This window comes from Puma concolor, chromosome A1 (assembly GCF_028749965.1).
Source record: "Puma concolor isolate L17-30 chromosome A1, mPumCon1.1.hap2, whole genome shotgun sequence".
Lineage (NCBI taxonomy): Eukaryota > Metazoa > Chordata > Mammalia > Carnivora > Felidae > Puma > Puma concolor.
In genome coordinates this window covers 69667495-69694932 of record NC_141667.1, presented here as the reverse complement: position 1 = coordinate 69694932, position 27438 = coordinate 69667495, and the positions used below count along the sequence as shown (strand labels likewise).

Below are 27438 nucleotides of genomic sequence, written 5' to 3'. Positions count from 1 at the left end.
AATCCCACTTGATCATGGTGAATAATTCTTTTGATGTACTGTTGAATTTGATTTGCTGGTATCTTGTTGAGAATTTTTGCATCCAGTTTCATCAGTGATAGTGGCTTATAAGTCTCCTTTTTAGTGGGTCTTTGTCTGGTTTTGGAATCAAGGTGATGGTGGCTTCATAGAATGAGTTTGGAAGTTTTCCTTCCCTTTCTGTTTTTTAGAACAGTTGAGGAAAATAGGTATTAGGTCTTCTTTAAATATCTGGTAGAATTCCCTGGGAAGCCATGAGGCCCAGGACTTTTGTTTTGGGGGAGATTTTTGATAACCGCTTCAATTTCTTTGCTGGTTTTGGGCCTGTTCAAATTTTCTGTTTCTTCCTGTTTGAGTTTTGGTAGTGTGTGAGTGTCTAGGAATTTGTCCATTTCTTCCAGATTGTCCTGTTTATTGGCATATAATTTTATTTTATTTTATTTTTTTGTTTTGTTTTTGTTTTTTTTTTGTTTTTTTTTTGTTTTGGTTTTTTTTTTTATTTATATATGAAATTTATTGTCAAATTGGTTTCCATACAACACCCAGTGCTCATCCCAAAAGGTGCCCTCCTCAATACCCATCACCCACCCTCTCCTCCCTCCCACCCCCCATCAACCCTTAGTTTGTTCTCAGTTCTCAACAGTCTCTTATGCTTTGGCTCTCTCCCACTCTAACCTCTTTTTTTTTTTTCCTTCCCCTCCCCCATGGGTTCCTGTTAAGTTTCTCAGGATCCACATAAGAGTGAAACCATATGGTATCTGTCTTTCTCTGTATGGCTTATTTCACTTAGCATCACACTCTCCAGTTCCATCCACGTTGCTACAAAAGGCCATATTTCATTTTTTCTCATTGCCACGTAGTATTCCATTGTGTATATAAACCACAATTTCTTTATCCATTCATCAGTTGATGGACAGTTAGGCTCTTTCCATAATTTGGCTATTGTTGAGAGTGCTGCTATGAACATTGGGGTACAAGTGCCCCTATGCATCAGTACTCCTGTGTCCCTTGGATAAATTCCTAGCAGTGCTATTGCTGGGTCATAGGGTAGGTCTATTTTTAATTTTCTGAGGAACCTCCACACTGCTTTCCAGAGTGGCTGCACCAGTTTGCATTCCCACCAACAGTGCAAGAGGGTTCCCGTTTCTCCACATCCTCTCCAGCATCTATAGTCTCCTGATTTGTTCATTTTGGCCACTCTGACTGGCGTGAGGTGATACCTGAGTGTGGTTTTGATTTGTATTTCCCTGATAAGGAGCGACGCTGAACATCTTTTCATGTGCCTGTTGGCCATCCGGATGTCTTCTTTAGAGAAGTGTCTATTCATGTTTTCTGCCCATTTCTTCACTGGGTTATTTGCTTTTCGGGTGTGGAGTTTGGTGAGCTCTTTATAGATTTTGGATACTAGCCCTTTGTCCGATATGTCATTTGCAAATATCTTTTCCCATTCCGTTGGTTGCCTTTTAGTTTTGTTGGTTGTTTCCTTTGCTGTGCAGAAGCTTTTTATCTTCATAAGGTCCCAGGAATTCACTTTTGCTTTTAATTCCCTTGCCTTTGGGGATGTGTCGAGTAAGAGATTGCTACGGCTGAGGTCAGAGAGGTCTTTTCCTGCTTTCTCCTCTAAGGTTTTGATGCTTTCCTGTCTCACATTCAGGTCCTTTATCCATTTTGAGTTTATTTTGGTGAATGGTGTGAGAAAGTGGTCTAGTTTCAACCTTCTGCATGTTGCTGTCCAGTTCTCCCAGCACCATTTGTTAAAGAGACTGTCTATTTCCATTGGATGTTCTTTCCTGCTTTGTCAAAGATGAGTTGGCCATACGTTTGTGGATCTAGTTCTGGGGTTTCTATTCTATTCCATTGGTCTATGTGTCTGTTTTTGTGCCAATACCATGCTGTCTTGATGATGACAGCTTTGTAGTAGAGGCTAAAGTCTGGGATTGTGATGCCTCCTGCTTTGGTCTTCTTCTTCAAAATTACTTTGGCTATTCGGGGCCTTTTGTGGTTCCATAGGAATTTTAGGATTGCTTGTTCTAGTTTCGAGAAGAATGCTGGTGCAATTTTGATTGGGATTGCATTGAATGTGTAGATAGCTTTGGGTAGTATTGACATTTTGACAATATTTATTTTTCCAATCCATGAGCAGGGAATGTCTTTCCATTTCTTTAAATCTTCTTTAATTACCTTCATAAGCTTTCTATAGTTTTCAGCACACAGATCCTTTACATCTTTGGTTAGATTTATTCCTAGGTATTTTATGCTTCTTGGTGCAATTGTGAATGGGATCAGTTTCTTTATTTGTCTTTCTGTTGCTTTATTGTTAGTGTATAAGAATGCAACTGATTTCTGTACATTGATTTTGTATCCTGCAACTTTGCTGAATTCATGTATCAGTTCTAGCAGACTTTTGGTGGAGTCTATCGGATTTTCCATGTATAATATCATGTCATCTGCAAAAAGCGAAAGCTTGACTTCATCTTTGCCAATTTTGATGCCTTTGATTTCCTTTTGTTGTCTGATTGCTGATGCTAGAACTTCCAGCACTATGTTAAACAACAGCGGTGAGAGTGGGCATCCCTGTCGTGTTCCTGATCTCAGGGAAAAAGCTCTCAGTTTTTCCCCGTTGAGGATGATGTTAGCTGTGGGCTTTTCATAAATGGCTTTTATGATCTTTAAGTATGTTCCTTCTATCCCGACTTTCTCAAGGGTTTTTATTAAGAAAGGGTGCTGGAGGGGCGCCTGGGTGGCGCAGTCGGTTAGGCGTCCGACTTCAGCCAGGTCACGATCTCGCGGTCTGTGGGTTCGAGCCCCGCGTCAGGCTCTGGGCTGATGGCTCAGAGCCTGGAGCCTGTTTCCGATTCTGTGTCTCCCTCTCTCTCTGACCCTCCCCCGTTCATGCTCTGTCTCTCTCTGTCCCAAAAATAAAGAAAGGGTGAAAAAAAAAAAAAATTAAAAAAAAAAAAAAGGGTGCTGGATTTTGTCAAAGGCCTTTTCTGCATCGATTGACAGGATCATATGGTTTTTCTCTTTTTTTTTGTTAATGTGATGTATCACGTTGATTGATTTGCGAATGTTGAACCAGCCCTGCATCCCAGGAATGAATCCCACTTGATCATGGTGAATAATTCTTTTTATATGCCGTTGAATTCAATTTGCTAGTATCTTATTGAGAATTTTTGTATCCATATTCATCAGGGATATTGGCCTGTAGTTCTCTTTTTTTACTGGGTCTCTGTCTGGTTTAGGAATCAAAGTAATACTGGCTTCATAGAATGAGTCTGGAAGTTTTCCTTCCCTTTCTATTTCTTGGAATAGCTTGAGAAGGATAGGTATTATCTCTGCTTTAAACGTCTGGTAGAACTCCCCTGGGAAGCCATCTGGTCCTGGACTCTTATTTGTTGGAAGATTTTTGATAACCGATTCAATTTCTTCGCTGGTGATGGGTCTGTTCAAGCTTTCTGTTTCCTCCTGATTGAGTTTTGGAAGAGTGTGGGTGTTCAGGAATTTGTCCATTTCTTCCAGGTTGTCCAATTTGTTGGCATATAATTTTTCATAGTATTCCCTGATAATTGTTTGTATCTCTGAGGGATTGGTTGTAATCATTCCATTTTCATTCATGATTTTATCTATTTGGGTCATCTCCCTTTTCTTTTTGAGAAGCCTGGCTAGAGGTTTGTCAATTTTGTTTATTTTTTCAAAAAACCAACTCTTGGTTTCGTTGATCTACTCTACAGTTTTTTTAGATTGTATATTGTTTATTTCTGCTCTGATCTTTATTATTTCTCTTCTTCTGCTGGGTTTAGGCCGCCTTTGCTGTTCTGCTTCTATTTCCTTTAGGTGTGCTGTTAGATTTTGTATTTGGGATTTTTCTTGTTTCTTGAGATAGGCCTGGATTGCAATGTATTTTCCTCTCAGGACTGCCTTCGCTGCGTCCCAAAGCGTTTGGATTGTTGTATTTTCATTTTCGTTTGTTTCCATATATTTTTTAATTTCTTCTCTAATTGCCTGGTTGACCCACTCATTCGTTAGTAGGGTGTTCTTTAACCTCCATGCTTTTGGAGGTTTTCCAGACTTTTTCCTGTGGTTGATTTCAAGCTTCATAGCATTGTGGTCTGAAAGTATGCATGGTATGATTTCAATTCTTGTAAACTTATGAAGGGCTGTTTTGTGACCCAGTATATGATCTATCTTGGAGAATGTTCCATGTGCACTCGAGAAGAAAGTATATTCTGTTGCTTTGGGATGCAGAGTTCTAAATATGTCTGTCAAGTCCATCTGATCCAATGTGTCATTCAGGGCCCTTGTTTCTTTATTGACCGTGTGTCTAGATGATCTATCCATTTCTGTAAGTGGGGTGTTAAAGTCCCCTGCAATTACCACATTCTTATCAGTAAGGTTGCTTATGTTTATGAGTAATTGTTTTATATATTTGGGCGCTCCGGTATTCGGCGCATAGACATTTATAATTGTTAGCTCTTCTTGATGGATAGACCCTGTCACTATTATATAATGTCCTTCTTCATCTCTTGTTACAGCCTTTAATTTAAAGTCTAGTTTGTCTGATATAAGTATGGCTACTCCAGCTTTCTTTTGGCTTCCAGTAGCATGATAAATAGTTCTCCATCCCCTCACTCTCAATCTAAAGGTGTCCTCAGGTCTAAAATGAGTCTCTTGTAGACAGCAAATAGATGGGTCTTGTTTTTTTATCCATTCTGATACCCTATGTCTTTTGGTTGGCGCATTTAATCCATTTACATTCAGTGTTATTATAGAAAGATAGGGGTTTAGAGTCATTGTGATGTCTGTATGTTTTATGCTTGTAGTGATGTCTCTGGTACTTTGTCTCACAGGGTCCCCCTTAGGATCTCTTGTAGGCTGGTTTAGTGGTGACAAATTCCTTCAGTTTTTGTTTGTTTGGGAAGACCTTTATCTCTCCTTCTATTCTAAATGACAGACTTGCTGGATAAAGGATTCTCGGCTGCATATTTTTTCTGTCTAGCACACTGAAAATCTCGTGCCAATTCTTTCTGGCCTGCCAAGTTTCAAAAGAGAGATCAGTCACGAGTCTTATAGGTCTCCCTTTATATGTGAGGGCACGTTTACCCCTTGCTGCTTTCAGAAATTTCTCTTTATCCTTGTATTTTGCCAGTTCCACTATGATATGTCGTGCAGAAGATCGATTCAAGTTCCGTCTGAAGGGAGTTCTCTGTGCCTCTTGGATTTCAATGCCTTTTTCCTTCCCCACTTCAGGGAAGTTCTCAGCTATTATTTCTTCAAGTACCCCTTCAGCACCTTTCCCTCTCTCTTCCTCCTCTGGGATACCAATTATGCGTATATTATTTCTTTTTAGTGTATCACTTAGTTCTCTAATTTTCCCCTCATACTCCTGGATTTTTTTATCTCTCTTCTTCTCAGCTTCCTCTTTTTCCATAACTTTATCTTCTAGTTCACCTATTCTCTCCTCTGCCTCTTCAATCCGAGCCGTGGTGGTTTCCATTTTGTTATGCATTTCGTTTAAAGCGTTTTTCAGCTCCTCGTGACTGTTCCTTAGTCCCTTGATCTCTGTAGCAAGAGATTCTCTGCTGTCAGCTATACTGTTTTCAAGCCCAGCGATTAGTTTTATGACTATTATTCTAAATTCACTTTCTGTTATATTATTTAAATCCTTTTTGATCAGCTCATTAGCTGTTGTTATTTCCTGGAGATTCTTCTGAGGGGAATTCTTCCGCTTGGTCATTTTGGATAGTCCCTGGCGTGGTGAGGACCTGCAGGGCACTTCCCCTGTGCTGTGGTGTATAACTGGAGTTGGTGGGCGGAGCCGCAGTCAGACCTGATGTCTGCCCCCAGCCCACCGCTGGGGCCACAGTCAGACTGGTGTGTGCCTTCTCTTCCCCTCTCCTAGGGGCGGGATTCACTGTGGGGTGGGGTGGCCTGTCTGGGCTACTTGCACACTGCCAGGCTTGTGATGCTGGGGATCTGGCGTCTTAGCTGGGGTGGGTAGGCAAGGTGCACAGGGGCAGGAGGGGCAGGCTTAGCTTACTTCTCCTTAGGTGATCCACTTCAGGAGGGGCCCTGTGGCAGCAGGAGGGAGTCAGATCCGCTGCCGGAGGTTTGGCTCCGCAGAAGCGCAGAGTTGGGTGTTTGCGCAGAGCGAGCAAGTTCCCTGGCAGGAACTGGTTCTCTTTGGGATTTTGGCTGGGGGATGGGCGGGGGAGATGGCGCTGGCGAGCGCCTTTGTTCCCCACCAAACTGAGCTCTGTCGTCCGGGGGCTCAGCAGCTCTCCTTCCCTTTGTCCTCCAGCCTTCCCGCTTTCTGAGCAGAGCTGTTAACTTATGACCTCCCAGACGCTAAGTCGCGCTTGCTGTCGGAACACAGTCCGTCAGGCCCCTCCGCTTTTGCCAGCCAGACTCGGGGGCTCTGCTTGGCCGGCGAGCCGCCCCTCCGCCCCGGCTCCCTCCCGCCAGTCCGTGGAGCGCACCGCCTCGCCGCCCTTCCTACCCTCTTCCGTGGGCCTCTCGTCTGCGCTTGGCTCCGGCGACTCCGTTCTGCTAATCCTCTGGCGGTTTTCTGGGTTATTTAGGCAGGTGTAGGTGGAATCTAAGTGATCAGCAGGACGCGCGGTGAGCCCAGCGTCCTCCTACGCCGCCATCTTCCCTCGGCATATAATTTTAAATAGTATTCTCTTATAATTGTATTTCTGTGGTGTTGATTGTGGTCTCTCCTCTTTCATTTGTGATTTTATCTATTTGGGTCCTTTTATCTGTGTTATTTCCCTTCTTCTTCTGGCTTTAGGCTTTATTTGCTGCTCCTTTTCTAGCTCCTTTAGGTGTTGTCTATTTGGGACCCTTCTTGCTTCTTGAGATAGGCCTGAATTGCAATGTATTTTTCTCTTAGCACTGCCTTTGCTGTATCCCAAAGGGTTTGGACTGTCATTTTTTATTTTCATTGACTTCCATGTATATTTTAATTCCTTCTGTAATTTCCTGATTAATCCATTCATTCTTTAGTAGAATGTTCTTTAACTCTATGTATTTGAGGCCTTTCCACATTTTTTCTTGTGATTAGGTTTCATAGTTTTGTGATCTGAAAACATGCATGGTATGATCTAAATCTTTTTGTACTTGTTGAGGGCTGATTTGTGACCCAATAAGTGATCTATTCTGGAGAATGTTCCATGTGCACTTGAGAAGAATGTGTATTCTGCTGCTTTAGGATGAAATGTTCTGAATATATCTCTTAAGTCCATCTGGTCCAGTGTGTCATTAGTAGCCATTGTTTCTTTGTTGATTTTCTGCTTAGATAATCTGTCCATTGTTGTAAGAAGAGTACTAAATTCTCCTATAATTATGGTATTATTATCAATAAGTTTGCTTATGTTTGTGATTGTTTTATATATTTGGGTGCATACAAGTTGGGGGCATAAATATTTGTAATTGTTAGCTCTTCTCAATGATTAGACCTCTTAATTGTAATATAATGCCCTTCTTTATCTCTTGTTACAGCCTTTGTTTTAAAATCGAGTTTGTCTGGGGTGCCTGGGTGGCTCTGTTGGTTAAGGATCTGACTTCAGCTCAGGTCATGATCTTGCAGTCTATGAGCTCGAGCCCCACGTCGGGCTCTATGCTGACAGCTCAGAGCCTGGAGCCTAATTTGGATTCTGTGTCTCCCTCTATTTCTGCTCCTCCCCCACATTCATTCATTCATTCATTCATTCATCCTCTTTCTCTCTCTCTTTCTCTCAAAAATAAATAAATAAACATTTTTTTAAAGATTAAAATAGAGTGTCTGATAGAAGTATGGCTACCTTGGCTTTCTTTTGTTCTACATTAGCATGATAGATGGTTTTCCATCTCTTCACTTTCAGTGTGCAGGTTTACTCAAGTCTGAAATGAGTCTTTTGTAGGCAGCACATAAATGGATCTTGTTTTATTAATCCATTCTGATATCCTTTATCTTTGATTGGAGCAGTTAGTCCATTTACACTCAGAGTGATTATTGAAAGATACAAATTTAGTGCCATTGTGTTATCTGTGGATTTCATGTTGATGGGGATGTTCTCTGGTCCTTTGTAGTCTTTGCTGCTTTCCACTCACAGAGTCCTCCTTAGAATTTCTTGCAGGGCTGGTTTAGTGGTCATGAACTCCTTTAGTTTTTGTTTGGGAAAGTTTGTCTCTCCTTCTATTCTGAATGACAGCCTTGCTGGATAAAGGATTCTTGGCTGCCTATTTCTCCTATTCAGCACATTGAATATTTTCTGCCAGTCCCTTCTGGCCTGCCAAGTTTCAGTGGACAGGTCTGCTACTGGACCCTTATGTGTCTATCCTGGTAGGTAAAGCACCTTTTGTCCCTAGCTGCTTTCAGAATTCTCTCTCTTTATATTTGGAAGGTTTCACTGACATGTCATGGGGTTGACCTGTTTTTGTTGTGTTTGAAGGGAGTTCTCTGTGCTTCTTGGACTTGGATGTCTGTTTCCTTCCCCAGATTAGGGAAGTTCTCAATTATTTGTTCAGATAAATCTTCTGCCCCTTTTCTTGCTCTACTTCTGGGACTCCTATGATATGGATATTGTTTGGTTTCATGGAATCACTTAGTTCTCTAATTCTCCCCTCATGATCTAATAATTTCCTTTCCTTCTTTTTTTCAGCTTCACTATTTTCTATAATTTTATCTTCTATTTCACCTATCCTCTCCTCTGCTTCTTCATTTCTTGCTGTCACCATATCTAGTTTTTTTTGCATCTCAATTATAGCATTTTCTAATTCATGACTATTTCTTAGGTGTTTGGTCTGCACCAGAGGTTTCTCTGGTGTCTTCTCTGCTTTTTTCTAAGCCCATCTATTAGTCATATGACTTTTGTTCTAAATTATTGTTCAAATATTTTGTTTCTGTTTTGAGCAAGTATCTGGCTTGATTTCTTCTTGACCTTTCTTTTGGGGAGAATTCATCGGTCTTGCCATTTTGGCTAAGTTTCTGTCTTACAAGCTTGTTATGTGTCCTGCACCTAAGAATACTGCTACATGAAAAAGGAATTGCACACAGTCCAGGCCTGGCACTCCAGGAAGTGTGTCTGGTATATGTTGCATGCACTCTGCTGTTGCATTTTGGCTGCTCTATCCCACTTGTCAGTCCTCTACAGAGCTCCACCTTGCTGGCAGTGGTGGAGTGTTTGGACCTTTAACTAGGTGTGCAGTGATTTGTTTGTTGAGGTAGCATGGGGAAAAAAAAAGTGTGGGGGAGCCTGATCCCATAAAAAGAGAAAAAGGAAAGGGGAGAAAAGGAAGCCAAACAGAGAATCAAAAAACCATAAGCCTGATTCCAAAGAAAGAGGGAGAAAAAAAATGAAGAAAAATAAGCAGAAGAAAGGAGAACAGAACAAGAATAAATTTTTTTAAAAAGCCTGATCAAAAAATATATATAATAAGAAATGACAAAAAACTAATCAGAACCTGTGACCCTGATTCCAAAGAAAAAAAGAAGCAGAAGGAAAGAAAGAGAGGAAAAAGAAAAAAAAATGTCTGTTAGTTCCTGGGGCTGGTGGCTATGCTGGTCTGGAGGAGAGGCCGGCTGCATTGGGTCAGTCAGTCTTGCCCCAGTAAATAAGCAGTTGCCAGACGTGGAGGGGCAGAATTTGGGTTGCTCTCTGAAGTCCCAGCATTTTGGTATTGGAGGAAAGATGGCATCACCCCAATCTCTCGTTCTTGGACTGGGGATCTCAACCCCTGCAGTTCAGGCAGCCCTTAAAGAATAGCGAGGACCGTCAGCTTACCCTGCACCTCAGTCATCCTGAGCCTTTCCTTTGGCACTCGGCTGGGATTCAAACCTGATGTCTTGAAGGACCTGGCACCATGTGAGTCTACTCCCATCCTCTGGAGTAGAGCCTCTCCACCCAGCTGATGAAAGGCCTTTGGCTGACTCCTGTGGGGTCTTTTGTCCTTGGGGAGGCAATAAGCCCTTTTCCGAAAGTATTCCAGGAAGTGGACTGTTCTCTCCCAGTGCACCCCAAAATTGCCACACCACACTATGCGCTCCAGGGCCAGCTCTCTCCTCTCTAGGAGCATGGCCCATGGCTCTGCTCCAGACAAAGTTGTGCACTTCCTGAACCTTGGAGTTTCAGCTCCAAAGCCTGTTTGCAAACAAAGAACTGGGACACTCCGTGCTTTTTTCTGCCCAGTCCATAGTCCAGAGAGGTTTTCCTCTTGTGGTAACTTGATGCCACACTTTTACAACCCCTCTCTCTTTCTCTCTTTTTTGTTTCTCCACAGAAAGGGTTCCTTCTCCTCCATAGCTCTGCTGCTTTATCTCCCCCATTCACATACACACACATAGGTCCTGCCGAGCTGTTTCCCTCCAACTGTGGAGATCCTTCTGCCACTCCGCAGATTGATTTCCTGGGTGTTCCAAGTGATCTGACCTCAATACAGCTGTCTTTGGGGGACAAGGAAAATCCAGGTCCCCCTACTTCTCTGCCATGTTAACTCTCCCCAGAAGGTTACCTGTTGAAATGAATGTTGGAGAAAGGTGACATCCAAGGTCCCCTCCAACCTCAGTCTTGTTCACTGGATCAACCTAGCACCGATTATAGGACCAGAAGAAGAGCCAAACACACTCAGTGTCCCTGTGAAAGCTTCTCTTGGTTGGCCATAGAGCAGGTGCCAGAAGGCAGGTTGGTGGGGCAGTGGGCAGAAGGAGGGGGCTGATAGCCCTGAGGAAACTTACGACGATGGCCACTGAGCAGGTGCAAGACAGTGTCAGGGGGTGGAAGGTGGGGGTATAATGGGGAGGCAGGGGTCCAGCGGTGAGGACAGGGTGTACAGTGAAAAGGAGCCTGGGCAGCAAACGGGGCCTGGCTGTGCAGTGTATTAATGTACTTCCTACACTTAAAACTATAAGATGAAGATAGTTTTAACTTCACTGATACACAAAATCCAGTTAATTGTATACCGCCTATTTTCTGTCTCCAACACTAGGTCCTCTGGCTTATTTTTTGTCTTCAGTGTGTATGGATTTCCTCTCTATAAAAACCTTACTGGATCAGCCTTTGCTTTTCTAATTACTCTTTTCCACTTATCCATAAGATGGGAATAGTATTTTAATAACAGTTAAAACAATGAGATGAGTTGTCTATGTAAAGTGCCCAGCTCGCTGTAAGTTAGTTTGGTTTTTTTACCCAATATCCAGCCCCTGCTTTCCCTTGCTTTGGGTTCCACCTGGAACTCCTTTTGACTCCTTTCGTCTGGTTTTTCTAAAAGTCTATCTTCTTAGGGGCGCCTGGGTGGCGCAGTCGGTTAAGCGTCCGACTTCAGCCAGGTCACAATCTCGCGGTCCGTGAGTTCGAGCCCCGCGTCGGGCTCTGTGCTGACAGCTCAGAGCCTGGAGCCTGTTTCTGATTCTGTGTCTCCCTCTCTCTCTGCCCCTCCCCCGTTCATGCTCTGTCTCTCTCTGTCCCAAAAATAAATAAAACGTTGGAAAAAAAAAAAAATTTAAAAGTCTATCTTCTTAGAGTATTTCTCTCTTGAACGTTTTCCTCTTCCTTCAATAACCTCTTTGCCATCTCTTCTGCTGCCTTCCAAGGTGTAACCTTTTTATCCTGTAGTCTCTGCTTTTTATCCTATATTCACTATCTGGTAGAACTCATTTATTCTCATGAATCATTTTAACTCTAATCTCTAGCTGAATTAAATCATCTCCATCTCAAACTCAACTCATGTAAACAGTCTCATCTTATTACCCTGACAATTAGCTTCTTTTGAGCCTCTTCTCCTTTTCTGCTAGTGGTACTATTGTTGTCTTTACCCTGAAGACTTAAAATTTTAGTTTTAATTTTAAGGAGTCTTGATTTTTATGTTTCTGTCATCCTTTATAACCAATCAGACATACGTCTTTTTCTGACTTTAGCAAGTGTCTGAGATTTGTCTGTTTCTTCCCACTATGAGGCAACCATTATCCTTTCATTGAATGCCACATCCTCAGATTACTACATTAGCTTCTCTCTTCCTACTCCGTTCATATTCAGTGGTTTTTTTTCCCCTTCTGGGGACCCAGCTCAGAATTCTGAGAATACTTTTTCCCTTGAAAATATACATTTATATATAGATCTCCTATAGAACTTCTCCTGAAGCCCTTAAATATGAACTTAGTAGTGATCTCTTGTCTTCATTAAAAATCCCTGATCTAGCCGCTGCATCTTAAAGTCATTCTGAACACTCCTGCCATTGTTCTCAAGTTGCAGTGCTTATACCCTTCTGCTAATTAAAGATCTGTGTTGAATCATATTTCCTAAGATCAGTTGTAGAAAGGCAGAGACGTTGTAGATGATAATGACTAACATTTACTGAGTGCCTCTGGAAGCCAGGCCTTTTTTCCTTTAATATGTCCAGCAATCATGTGCATAAAAGCTAGGTAGTACCAATCCCATTTTTATAGAATGGTCAACTGATTCTTAGGAGAACTAACTTGCCCAAAGTTATATAAGCAGTAGGTAGTGGATGCAGGGTTTAAACCTGTACTTAAGAATTCCAAGCACCAGGGGCGCCTGGGTGGCTCAGTCTGTTAAGCGTTTGACTCTTGGTTTCGGCTCAGGTCATGATCTCACAGTTCATGGGTTCAAGGCCCACATTGAGCTCTACCCTGACTGCGCAGAGCCTGCTTGGGATTCTTTCTCTCCCTCTCTCTCTGCCCCTCACAGTCTCTCTCTCAAAATACATAAATAAACATTAAAAAAAAAAAAAACTCCAAGCACCATACAAACTCTTTAGATGTCCACTAGCTGTTGCTTTTCAAAATGAGTCCTAAGAACTCATTTGAGTTCTTGAGGGTGGGGGAACCACATATGTCCTGTCCACATTTCCTCTCCTTTCCCTTCCCAAAAAGAATAGCTCCCAGCTTCACTGCTCTGTTATGGAATTTCATTTGAAAAAAGAATCTAATACCTAGGTAACACTTGAAGTTTGCAAGCCATTGGTGTTTTCCCTCTGTGGTCAATAAATTAGGATTTAAGAAGGGACCTAAAACAAATCATTTCTTGTGGCAAAATAAGCAAGTATTAATTTTTACACATTTCATCATTTTTATTTCAGAGTGAGATAATACGAGATAACACTGGAATCTTGGAATGTGTTAAAGAAGGAATTGGAAGAGTGATGGGCCTAGGGGTGCCTCATAGCAAACGACTGCTTCCGCTTCTTTCCTTGATCTTCCCCACTGTGCTGCATGGGGTTCTGCATTACATCATCAGCTCAGCCATTCAGAAGTTTGTCCTGCTAATTCTAAAGAGAAAGACGTATAGTAGCCATCTAGCTGAGAGCACTAGTCCGGTGCAGAGTATGTTGGATGCTTATTTTCCAGAACTTATTGCTAACTTTGCTGCCAGTCTTTGCTCTGATGTTATACTTTACCCATTGGAAACAGTTTTGCACCGCCTTCACATTCAAGGAACACGCACAATCATTGACAATACAGACCTTGGCTATGAAGTGCTTCCAATTAATACACAGTACGAGGGTATGAGAGACTGTATCAATACTATAAGGCAGGAGGAAGGAATGCTTGGTTTTTATAAAGGGTTTGGTGCTGTTATAATACAGTACACACTGCATGCAGCTGTTTTACAGATTACCAAAATTATTTACTCTACCCTTCTTCAAAATAGTGTGTGAGACCTCAGTTCCTGGTTAGTCTAAAAGACATAATCTGGGTACTTTGTTATGAAATTATGTGGGATAAAAGTGAAATACTGGGGGAAAGTGGATTAGAAAGTGAAACTGGTAAAAAAAAAAAAAAAAAGCCCATGCTGATTATATTGACCCTTCTTTTTTTAAAAGGTATAGGTATATATTTGGATGGAAAATATCCCAAATTTGAAAACTCAATGAAAGTAACACTTGTGAATTGAATTCTAGCTAATGTAGCACTCATGCTAAACTAAAAAGACCCTGGGCAGAAGCAAAAATTTGTCAGCAAACGTAAAACAATATTTCACAGAGCTAAGTTTATTCCATCTGACTTCAATATTTATTAGAAATTTATTTCACCTTCTAGATTGACATTGGTATGTCATCCTTAATCTAGTGTATAGTATCAGGATAGTTTACCTTTAAACAAATAAACTGTGTCATCTGTGGTAAAGATGAGAAGGACTAGATTTGGCAGTGTGTAAGCAGGACTTGAAGAGTTTTAAATTGCATTGTCTCTGTACAACTTTTTAATGGCTGAATATTTATTATATAAAGCCATTTATGTGCACACATGTAACTCGGAATTTCCTTCATCTCTATAAAGTTTCCACTCTTAGATCAGCTTATTTCATAAAATGAATACTTACTGCTTGAATATCAGAAGAAAACATTAAAAGACAAGGTACCCAAAAGATGTAAGGCAAACAACCTACTTGTCCATATCCAAACCCAGCGTTTCAATGCCAGCAACTGAAACATCCGTCATATGTTTATAAAGTTTGATTTGCTTACCTAGATATGTGAATCATCAGTCTGGTTTTAGACCACTCGTAAGATAGAATAGAAAATAATCATGACAACTATTACTGTTTGCACATTTACTGATTGTGTACTGAAAGAAATGTTCCTTGCCTTATATTTCTGAATGATTTGTCTTAGAGGAGAGACAATTAAAATTCACATGGGAATTTGTGCCTCTTGCCTTTTGTATAGTCATCATTAAATAATGGCTTCAGTTTTTATTTTATTCTAGTTTTTGTTTGTAGTTCCATTCTCCAAACCAGATCTACATAAAGGGAAAAGCAAGTTTATCCTTATCACCTTTTATTTAAACTTGTTTGGATGAATAACAAAGGAAAAATAAAAACTTTAAAGGAAGTTTGTTCTTGCTTTTTATGAATGAGGAAAAGAAGTAAATCTCAAAAAATAGTAAGCAAAAACATTGTTATCAGTTTGTTAAAAAAAAAAATCTTCCTGTTAAATTGAAGTTGGTGGGTGAGGTGCTTGTATAATAAAATAATAAGCATTTGACTGACCCAAACTTAAACATTTTAAAGTTTCATTTCCTCACATGAATGATCACAGTTTTACTACAAACTGTTTAGCACACAAACGCAGTGACTGCACTGGTGTTGTCCAATCTAGAAGGTATACAGACTTTACTTGCTAAGTGTCAGCAAAATAGTTACTTTTTGTGATTAATAGTTTTAGAACCAAAAAATGATATCCCCAAAGTGCCAAACAGTATGTAAGTAGCAATTTTCTCTACAATCTCATGTGGTAGGTGTGTATGTTTTTTTTTTTTTTAAACTATAAGCTTTCCCTTTTTAAATTCCACCAAGAGGGGAAAATAAAACACCACTGATCACGTGTTGTACTTTGCAGTTAATATTTTGGGTTATGGTTTACTTTGCCTTACCTATGACACCTAAATTATTTCCAATGCTTTGAACTGCTAAATAAATTTTTAGATGTTTATAAACTGTCCAACTTCCAATCATTTTTATTGTAATCAAGATGTTTCAAATAAGAGTAAACTTCAGAAAATACCAAGTTTCAGAAAATTTCTACAAGAACAGAATCTGAATGGAATCAAGTATTAACTAGTGAAAATCCATGAGATCCTTTATCTAGTTAAAAATCAAATATTTCAAGATTATTTGATGGAAGTATAAAGATTCAGTTATATAAAACTGTCTCATAGAATCATTATAAGACTGATAGACTGAACTTGTGTGTACACAAGGTTGATCTTCTCTTTGGAGAAAGAATGCAAATTAAGATTGGAATGTGGCAAGTAAAATACTAATTGTTCTTACTGCCATTCCAAATTAGTTGCAATATAAAAATTCTTAAAATTCAAGAACTTAAATGCTGTCCAAATATGCTTAAATGAAATTAGAAAGGAATATGTGAAATACACATTAGACACACTCTTTCCCTTTTAAAATTTGCTCTCTTTCTTTAGCATATAGGTACCAAAGTCAAATATCCACTGGCTACATCTTTTTTAAGATGACAGTAGCTCAGAATATTTTAAAATTCAGTATGGTTAATAGTATTATGACTAAGATCCTATTAAAATGTTCCAGAGGCCCAGCGGTCCTCTTACATAAGCCAGGGTTTGGCCATGGAGCTCAGATATGATATGCTTGCTTTACTCTGTAGGATTTCTTAATCAGAGTCAAATAGTGTGTAAGTGATTGAGTTAAAACTGAAAAATCTGATAAATACTGAGTATGTTATGTGAATTTATGAATTGATTTAGTACATTTGCATGTAAATTTCTTTCCCTTGAGCTACCTTTCTCTATTTTATGCACCCTTGAAAAATAATCCCTAGGTTTATAAAATTTATTGAAGTTTCCAAACTCCCAGCACTAGACGTTTTAAATATGAAATAGTAAAAATCAATCTGATTTCAAAATGGCTGTGGTTTGGGAGGTTTGGTAATTCAGCCAGTATTTTCAGAAACAAAACTGGAGAGAGAAGTCTCACTTTTGCAAACATGCCTGACTACTCACAGCTGTCTTTTCAGCACTGGCTTTGTTACAACTGCACATTCACCTTACTGACTTGGCATGAATGCTTCAATATTTCTGTGTATTCATACATCTGCTTAGAAAATAAAATACATTGCTTTGCTATTTGTTTTTTCCACTGAGATTGTGGAGGGTATTTGCCTTCAGCTTGCTTATTAGATCTTTTGGAACATGAAAGACTATTTGCCAGCTCCTGAAAAGATATTCAGGGTTGAATTAATTACTTTCAATAACATGTAAGCAAATAAATCCCCTTGGTAGCAACCACACTGCAATAGAATTTGAGTGATATTTTGGCATATCTGCTTTCTCTTCTCTTTAAAGTAGCTGCGCATTTCTCTTGCTCTCTCTAATATAAACTGGATGTGTACTGTCTTTCAAGTCATTGAGTATCACTAATATGATACCAAGTTGTATAGCAGAGTAACAAAAACTTGTGATTTAACAATGAATCTTACACAGTAGTACCTCAGCTAGATAAGGTGTTTGTGTGTGTGTGTGTGTGTGTGTGTGTGTGTGTGTGTGTTTAAGTTGTTTTTGTCTAGTATTTTAAATGTTTTCAGTAAATTGTGTAATATGAAAAGGTTCAATAAAATGTTGAAATAAAAACAGTATTTTTCTCTTCCTGATGCTAGAGAACTACTGAGGCTTCTGGTGAAGGAAAAGTTTTATTTTGGTAGGTAGAAATGAAGATCAGGAAAAATACATGAAGTTGAACTTTTTTCCCCACCACTTAAAAAGTCTTTCTGATGTAACTGTGATGTGGCTCACGAAACAAGTAACATATTTTCTAAAATAAGGTTTCAAATGCATTATATTCTGTAAATGTCTTCCACATTCCCATATTTAATCCTTACAACAGCCCTCGGGTATGTTCTGAGAAGTTCTGTTGAGAGAAGAAATAGATACAGAGAGGTTGTGACCTCTCTAGTGTTAAGTAACTTAGGGGAGTGATGACAGCAAGATGGCAAGTATGCAGTTCAAACGTGTCCCTCCGTAGAAACTTAGGAAAAAAACAACCAGAAACTCAAAACCAACTTTGTCAGAACTCTAGAAAAGTTTATAGCAACAAAACGCAGAATCAAGAAAAAGGCAACTTAATGGTAGGAAAACTTTGTGCTGTTTCTTGCTTGCCTTTGCCCCCACTGCCCTCTCGGTATCTGTGGGAGCCCCTGTACCACTGTGGAACAGTCTATAGTCCTTGATCCTGGAAGGAATAAAGGAGATGCTATTTGCAAGTTACTGTGTTTATGCATACTGACATCTCTAGGGGCTACCTGAAAAACTAATGCAAGGTTCTCATCTTTTTTCCCTAACTGGACCTCCACTCAGGCAAGAAAAATAGTAGGAATCCCTTGAAAACATTTTAAGGCGATCAGAAAAACCTTAGCCATTTAGGGCAAAGAATTACAGTTGAGACATAACAAAAGACTGTCTATAAAGCCAAGAAGGAAAGGCCAGGGAGAGAGTTGCCTTGGGGTTTTCAAAAGTCATCATGTATACTAGGGAATTTAGAAAGCCACGCACATGCTCACGACAGGAGGCATGCTCAGAAAAGAACTGAGAAGACCCTCAGATGAACTATAAGCTCAGTGCAAGCAGGAAGAAAGGATGAGTCAGTTGCAAACGACCTAAGAATTAAAGGGGTACTCTAACACACAGCCAATCCACAAAGTAAAGCAACTAACTAAAGCCAGAAATTGAACCTAGTCTTGTATCTAGTTCAGTGTCCTACCATAATAGGACCTCTCAAAGTCAGGAATAGATGGTCAAATAATATCTGCTCTTTAGGAAGAGAATAGTAGTTAACATTTTTGAGCACTTACTATAATGACTGGATCAGTAATAAATGTGTTATTTTACAAATTCTCTACAACAACCTTATAAAGTAGGTCTAACAGTATCCTCATTTTACAGATGCAGGACTTGCAGCTGGGAGGTTAAGCCAAGATCATACAGATAGGAAGAAGAATAACTAGGATTTGGTCCAGGACTTGCTCAATTCTTGCACTCCTTGGCTGGTCACGAGGTCAAAGTTGGCCTTGCTTTAAGTAGTGACATCCAGTAGAAGGACTAAAGGACACCAGGGTTCTCACGAATTGATGGATCGCTTCTTAGCTTAATCTGTCCTGGGTCTATAATAGAAGAACTCTTTGGGAGATCCTTCCAAGTCCACACCATCTCCCTCCCTTCTTAGGCTGGAAACATCTCCCTCTCTCTTTAGGCTTCCATAGCCTCTTCATTCTTTCTGGTGACTTATGGACTTTCTACCTCGTAGTTTTGTGCAAGCACCTCTTAAATCCTCTGTATCTGTATCATAGATATGTTTTCTCCCACTCTCACTACACAAACACATACATAGACATAATAAATTACATGACATAATACATGTTGAATGAATAAATGAATCTATAAAACTGTGCACCCAACCTTTTCTGTATATTTTGAAATGTTCCTTTTTAGCTTAGAATTTCAACACTGACAGTGACCTTTGGAAATCGTCTTAACTAGAACTCTCATGTCACAAAGATGTAAAATGAGTCCTCTAGATGTTTAGTGATTTTACTAAGTTCATAGAATCACAGAGCTGGAGACATAATCCAGGTCTTCGCATTCCTGGTCTAGTCTTTTTCTCCTACATCATCTTCCCCTACCATTCACCCCCTCTCTCCTTTCTAGCCACACATTATCTACACAAATATACATCCGAAAGTGAGCTCTGTGGCCCTTGATAGACCCTACTTCCAAAATATACATACACAGGGGTGCCTGGGTGGCTCAATAGATTGAGTGTCCGACTCTTGATTTCGGCTCAGGTCATGGTCTCACACTTGTAAGATAAGCTCAGAGCCTACTTGGGATTCTCTCTCTTTCTCTCAGCCCCTCACTCCCTCACCCGCTCACACATGCATGGCACTCTCTCTCTCTTTCCTTATAAATTTTGATAGCATAGTATGGGCCATGTTATAAAAGTTTAAAAATGTTTGTGACTTGGTGAAAGTCACCCAAAGTAGCAGAACCCCTAGCAGGCTAATTACAGACTTTTACTACTATTACCTCCTGAACAGACTTCTTAAGATTCAGAATAAATTCACCACTCCATTCCATTCCAGCACCTAGAATATTTCTTGGTACATATGTAAGTACTGAAAAATACTAAAACTATAAACTATATAAAATATAAACTATATGAAACTATAAACTACAGAAAATATAAACTATATTTACTATAGGCAAGTAGTTTATTAAGATAATAATCTTACAATGTAGAAGAGGCCCTTTTGATAATCTCAAATTGTCATATCTAGGAAATGAGTTTAGGACTCTTACACCTGCCAGCCTGAGCTCTAGCTCCGAGGCTGGAGTCTATCTACAGATTTATTTTGAGGACTGGCTCAGAGCCTCAGAACAAACCTAGACTTTTAAGACTACTTAGAAAAATCTCTCAACCTTCAAATCATTCTACTGGAATCTGAAACTGTTTTTAAACAAAAGCATAAAGGGTGCTAAATATAGCCTATATTTGGCTGTTATGAAATCTTGTTCATCTGATCTAATCTGTTGACAGGGCAAAACTTTCCATACCTCCCTCCAACACCTAGTGCCCAGGGAAAATATGTGTTTGAAATGTCAACTTCTTTAAATTACTGATATAATCACAAGATCTCTGCATCCAACAATGGAAACGTGGGGCCCAAGTACATTTTATTTCTTTAAAAAGGCCCGTGATGTGCTACAACTAGTAAGCAGATGACTTCTTTGGGCTAGCTTTAGTCATTCTGTGAAAAGACAGATCTATGGCCTTGATCTTGGAGGAAAGATAAACTTGGCATCATCAAGCTTTGGTTAATAGAAGAGGTCCATTCTCACATTATAAAAAATTTTTAAAAAGAGGGGCCAGGGCGGAGGGAGGGGGGAGTACCTGGATGCCTTGGTCGGTTGAATGTCCGACTTTGACTCAGGTCACCATCTCGTGGTCCTTGAGTTCAAGTCCTGCGACCAGCTCTATGCTGGCAGCTCAGAGCCTGGAGCCAGCTTTGGATTCTGTGTCTCCCAGTCTCTCTACGCCCCTCCCCTGCTCATGCTCTATCTCTCTCTCAAAAACAAATAAACATTAAAAAAAATTTAAATAAAATAGAAGTCCATTCTCAATTACAAAGTTTGCCCTAACTGCTACTGAAAAATCCATAATATTGACATCATTCCCAGTCTTTTATAACCGAGGAGGAAAGTAAATAGAAAAATTGCCTGTTATATAACTTTGGATGTAGCATTTTCTTGAATTACACCCTGAAGCTAAATTACACTTTTCCCAAGGGTAACAAAAAAACTCTGTTGATGATAGTTCTGTAAAAATATCTAATCCCACTTAAAATAAAATTTGAATATTTATAGTGACATCTATCTATGTATAGCAAAAAAGGGCAACATTTGATAATTCTGCTGATCTCTGCTCTTTATTAAAATATGCACCTTCAAAAAATAAAGTAAAAAGCCAAAACTGGGAGAAAATATTTGCTAAATATGTATCTAATTAAGGACTCACATTTAAAATACACAAAGAATGCTTAGAACTCAATAAAGACAATAAACAACTCAATTAAAAATGATTAAAAGTTAAAAAAGTAAAAGTAATTAATAATTGGGCAAAAGATCTGGACAGATACACAGACATCTCACCAGAAAAGATATATAGATGGCAAAAAAGAAAACGTATAAAAAGATGCTAAACCTCATATGTCATTAGAGATTGCAAACTAAAACAGTATTTTCTTGTTTATGTAACTATTAGATCTTGTATTATCGTGTAACTATTAGAAATAACTAATCTCCAAAACACTGACAATACTAAATGCTGATGAGGATGTGAAGCAACATGAACTCTCATTCATTGCTGGTGGGAATGCAAAATGGTACAGCCACTTTGGAAGACTATTTGGCAGTTTTCTTACACAAGTAAGCATGGTTGTACCATACCATCATGGAAATCATGCTCTTAGGTATTTACCCAACTGAGATGAAACTTAGGTCTACACAAACACCTGCGCACAAATGTTTATAGTGGCTTTATTCATAATTGTCAAAAATTGGAAGCAATGGAAATGTCCCTCCATAAGTGAATGGATAACCAAACTGTGATACATCCATACAATGGAATATGATCCAGTGATAAAAAAAAAAAGGTATCAAAGGCTACATACTTTATGATTGCAAGGATATGACATCCTAGAAAAGGCAAAACTGTAGAGACACTAAATAGATCAGTGCTTTTCAGAGGATCGGGAATGGGGAAGAGAGGAAAGATAAATAGGTGGGGCACAGGGGATTTTTAGAGCAGTGAAATTATTCTCTATGATACTATAATAGTGGATGCATTACATTACATATTTGTTGAAACCTATACACTGTACAACACAAAAAGTATTTTTAAAGTATGGATTCTAGTTAATAGTAATGCATCAGTAGCAGTTCATTAATTGTAACAAATGTACCACACTAATGCAAGGAGGGACAGAGGGGAGGGGAAATATATGAGAACTCTTTATACTACTCTACACTACCTGCTCAATTTTTTTTTTTAATCTAAAACTGTTGTTTAAAAAAGTCTCTTGGGATGCCTGGGTGGCTAGTTGGTTAAGCTTCTGACTTTGGCTCAGGTCATGATCTCACAGTTCGTGAGTTTGAGCCCACATCCGGCTCTGCGCTGTCAGCACAGATCCTGCTTCAGATCCTTGCTCTCTGCCTCTCCCCAGCTCATGCTCTCTCTCTGTCTCTCCCTCTCTCTCAAAAATAAACATTAAAAAAATAAAAATAAACAAAAGAGTCTCTTAATTAAGTAAAATACAAATAATTTCCTTTTATCCCTCAAAGTGCTTTCTCTCATGTTAATATTTTTTATAACCATGGTAAAATTACCAAGAACAGATCATTAACATTGGAAATATTAATTAAACTACAGACTTTATTTGAACTCCACCATTTTTTTCCATGAATGTCCTTTTCTATAGTATCTTAATACTATCCAGGGTCTCACAATGCATTTAATTGTAAAAATTTCAGTCTTTTTTGTTTTTCATCTTTCATGATCGTGACACTTTTGAAGAGTGCTGATTAGTCATGTTGTAACTTGTCCCTTAATTTGGATTTGTCTTAAGTTTTCTCATGGTTGAAACGAGGTGATGAGTCTGGAAAGAATCTCATAAACATAGCATTGTGGCTTCCTTCTTATCAAGGGATTTATGTCACCATGTCTCGTTACTGGTGATGTTAACCCTAATTACTTGCTTAGATGGTGTCTGCTGGGCTTCTCCTCTGTAAGGTTACTGTATGTTCCTTCGTATTTAATATAAGTGTCTTGAAAGAGATACTTTGTAACTATGCAAAGTGTATTTACTCTAAAATTTTTATCCACTAATTTTAATATTCAATATACATTGGTATATCTTGCCTGCAAAAATTGTTACTGTGATGTAAGCCCAGTGGTGATTTCATATTCCTATATTTCCTTTTACATTTACTGATTGGAAATTACATGAGTAATTTTTTCTTCTTATATGTTTATTTATACCAAAATAAACTCATAAATAGAAGGGAAACTTCAACTGTTGAGTAAAAAGTCACAAAAAATATATCACATTTGTGAATGTCTATGCAACAAACATCAGCAACTACCTTTTTAAAGCAAAAAGGAGTCAAGACGCAAAAAAAAAGATATAAGCTAATGATAGCAAATTTTAACATGTCATTCTCAGTATACTATGGATAAAGTGGACAAAAATAAATACTGGTTAACATTAAAGATCTAAACAACATAAACAATCATACAGACTTTATAGATATATATCAAATGTTTTATTCTGATACTACAGAATAGATATTCTTCTAAGTATACCATGGAACAAGGTATATTAATTGAATGTTTACAAAATATTGATCACAATAATAATATTGATCATATTATTGATCACAATAAAGTCAACATTAGTAAATTCTATAATGTAGAAATATTATAAAATGTTTTCTAACCACCATGCAATAGAACATTATTTTAAAAAATTTTTAAAGATTCATTCATTTAAAATTAATAAATTTTCGGGGCGCCTGGGTGGCTCAGTCGGTTAAGCGTCCAACTTCACCCGGGTCACAATCTCGCGGTCCGTGAGTTCGAGCCCCGCGTCAGGCTCTGGGCTGATGGCTCAGAGCCTGGAGCCTGCTTCCGATTCTGTGTCTCCCTCTTTCCCTGCCCTTCCACCATTCATGCTCTGTCTCTCTCTGTCTCAAAAATAAATAAACGTTAAAAAAAATTAAAATTAATAAAATTTTCTACTAAATAGGTCTGGATAAAAAAAGAAAATAAAATCTGAAATGATGCTAACAAAATACTACATATCAAAATTTATGGGATACGTCTAAAACAGTGATCAGGGGCGCTTGGATGGCTCAGTCAGTTAAGCGTCCGAGTTTGGCTGAGGTCATGATCTCCCAGTTTGTGAGCTCGGGCCCCATGTCAAGCTCTGTGCTGATAGCTCAGAGCCTGGACCCTGCCTCAGATTCTGTGACTCCCTCTGTCTCTGCCCTTCCCCCACTCACATTTTCTCTCTCTCCCTGTCTCTCAAAAAATAAATAAATGTTAAAAAAATTTTTTTAATTAAATAAAACAGTGATCAGAGGAAAATTCATAGTACTATACACTTTTATCAATTAAATCAAATAATTTAAATAAAATTAAATTCCAAGCTTAAAAAAAGCAAGTAAACAAAATATTAAAGGGAAATCATAATTTAGATAAAACAGAATTAATGAGGTAGAGAAAAGAAATAGATTAGGTATAATTTTGAAATGATTAACAAAGTAGACAAACCAAAAGATAATTTGATCAAGAAGCAAAAGGTAAGGCACAAATATACAAAATAAGAAATAATAAGAGGCAAACAGTGACATGCAGAAAATTTTAGAAAGTCTAAGAGGCCACTTTGCAGGGCTCTATGCAAATGTATTTGAATGATTTACTCGTGAAATATAGATGAACAAAAGCAGCATGTTTGAAAATGAAAACTTAGACTAATTTTAGTATAGGCAATCGAAAAGGGTATCAAGGAACTAACCCACAGGAGCACCGGCCAGATGGTTTCACAGGAGATTTCTAAGAAATGCCCCAAAACCATAGGTAGTCACAATGCTCTGTAAATTGTTCTAGAGCACTACAAGTGAAGGACAGCTTCCTAATTGTTTTTATATAGCAAAAATAACTGAACCTGATAGTACAAAAAATTATGAATCAATATCACTTATGAATATTAATGTAAAATATTTGATAAACTACTAGCAGAGGACAAAAACCACATTAAAGAAATTCCATGATCAAGTGGAATTTATTACATGAATGCAGGATTGTTCTGTATTCTAAAACCATCAACATAACACCATTTTAATAGATGTAAGGAGTAAAACATGAAATTATTCATGTTGAAAAATCCTATGACAAAAACCTATTTCTAACAACAAAAAAAATCAAGAAAAAAGAACTTGATGGATACTCTCTTAACATAACTACATATATAAACCCAAGTTAGGCTTACTTACTAAATACACCTGAAAGATATTTCCACTGAGAGTAAGAACAAAACAACAATGCCCACAATCTTGACCCCATTCTACCTAGTACTGCTGTTATTGGCCAATGCAAATAGACAAGAGAAATCAATTAGAGACATAAAATTGTTTTTAAAAATCTGAAACTACCCCTATTTGAAGATAAAATTTTTGTATGCCTAGAAAATCCTAATGCATCAATAATAAGACTTAGAAATTTTAGTAATAGTTAGATAAAAATTAATACACAGAAATTAATTTCCTTTCTATATTCAAATAATAGGACATAATGGTAGGGAGAAAAATCCTTTTTTCAATAGTAAAAAAAAAAAGATTAAATACTTAGGAACAAAATCAACAAAAATATGAAAACCCATATAGGTTAAGGGAAGTTTTTAAACCACTGCTGAAAGATACAAAGGTACAGTATATTTAAAGAAATGGAAAGATTTCTGTTCTTAGATAGGATGACTCAACATCATAATGTCAATTCTTCCTAAATGACTTATAAAGCTGACGCAATCCCAATAAAAATACCTATAAGACTTTATGGAGTTAGACAAGTTAATACTAAAGTTGGTATGAAAAAACAAATTTGCAAGCCAAGACAAAACTGAAATAGAAAACTCTTGAGAGACATGTAGTCTTGCTAGACATTAAAATACATTGTGAAATCTCTGTAACTAAAACAACGTAGGCCAGAGTAGTAATAGATAAACAAAAAGAACAGAATATAAAGGTCAGAAATAGATCCAAGTGCATATGAAAATTTAGCATGTGATAAAGGTAGCATCTCAAATCAATGCAGGAGAAAAAGATACTCTTTAAATAAAATGTGCTAGACAATAGTTTTGTTACTTGGAAAAAGGCAAAATTAAATACATACCTCAGAGCTACCAAAGAACTCTAAATGAATCAAAAATCTAAATGTCAAAAAGGAAAAAGGAAAAGCAAACAGCGTTAGTAATAAAAAAACAAACAACAACCACAAAAAAAAAAAAAAAAAAAAACAAAGGGGTGAATTTCTTTATAACCTGGGTGTAGGAAAGGTTTTCTAGCTATGATTGAAAATCCAGACCATACAATTTAAGGTCAATAAACATGACTATATAGCATATTTTAAACAATCGTAATAAACAAAAAACCCATAAACACGTTCAAAGGACAACTGACATTAGAAGCAAATATTTGCAACATAATGCTTCTATCCAGAATATATGAAATACTTTTAAAAATGGGTGGAATTAAGTATAAAACAAAAACAAAAATAAACAAACAAAAACACCTGATAGAAAAATGGCAAAGATACGACACAGAAAGAGTGTGAAAAAGATATATGAATAGCCTTTAAGTATGGGATAAAATTTTTGCTCTCACTCATAGTTACAAACACACAAATTAAAACTATACCATAGATACTATTTCTCACCCATGAGGTTAAGGGAAATTTAAAAGTTTGACATATTTTGGCTAGATAATGAGGAAACAGATACTCTGGTGCATTTCTCATGGATATTCAACTGGTACAACCCTTTCGGAATAGACTTTACGCATTTACTATTTGACTCAGCAATCCCATATCTAAGGTCATGGCTGCAAGGTGGATCCAAAAAGAAGAGGAAAATTAACAGGGGCATTATGTGCATAAAGAAAGGAAATATTTTTCCTAAAATCCCCCAAAGACTTTCCGTGTTACTCATCAATTCCAAATGTGTCAGATGGTGACTCCTCACTGCAAGGAATTGGGGGAAGCAGGAAGTACTGTTAGTGGAACACATTGGCACTCAGTCTGGTTAGTAAGAGTTTGGCTACTAAGGAAAGGACGAGCCTGGGAACTGGGGACACAGCAAGGAGCGCCTGTCACAGCTGTGTTTTTTACAGGGCGCTCAGTGTCTTTTGATAACCTTCTCGTATTTGTGGAATGTCCCACTTTCTGAATCCCATCTCTCCAAGATTCAGAAGCCAGAACTCACTTTGCCAAGATCTCTTGCATCTAAGACAGAGAGACATGTGACTTAGAATTTGCAGTCAATGTGCCTGTGTGAAACTTCAGATCAGAAAATGAAAGAGTACCACAAAATCCATCTCTTGGTGAGGATATAACCAGAACGTTTTGCTTTTCAGGAATAGTGATGATGAAACAGTATCACTGTTGTAAACTGTGGTGTCAGTTTCCGGTGGTGGCACATTGGGATCACTTATAAAGCCATGGCATGGCATGGGTTGTGTGTTAGTCCTTACTGCACATCCTCTAAGCCTGGCTCCTTGGTTCATCCAGGCATGCTGCAAAATACTTAATATAATTTAATATCCTCTGTGTCTGCTAAAACTAGAAA

At 38.3% G+C, this 27438-nt stretch overlaps 1 protein-coding gene across 2 annotated transcripts in view; it reads left to right on the top strand.

Annotated features, from left to right (window-relative positions):
- Positions 1-14847, top strand: part of SLC25A46 (solute carrier family 25 member 46) — a 33702-nt gene extending 18855 nt beyond the window's left edge. For both annotated transcript variants that reach the window (XM_086685296.1, XM_025924390.2), the window contains exon 8: positions 13093-14847. In XM_086685296.1, the coding sequence (XP_086541422.1) occupies positions 13093-13671 (579 nt within the window). In that variant the 3' untranslated portion in view covers positions 13672-14847. The remainder of the gene's footprint in view (positions 1-13092) is intronic.
- Positions 14848-27438: the final 12591 nt, after the last annotated feature.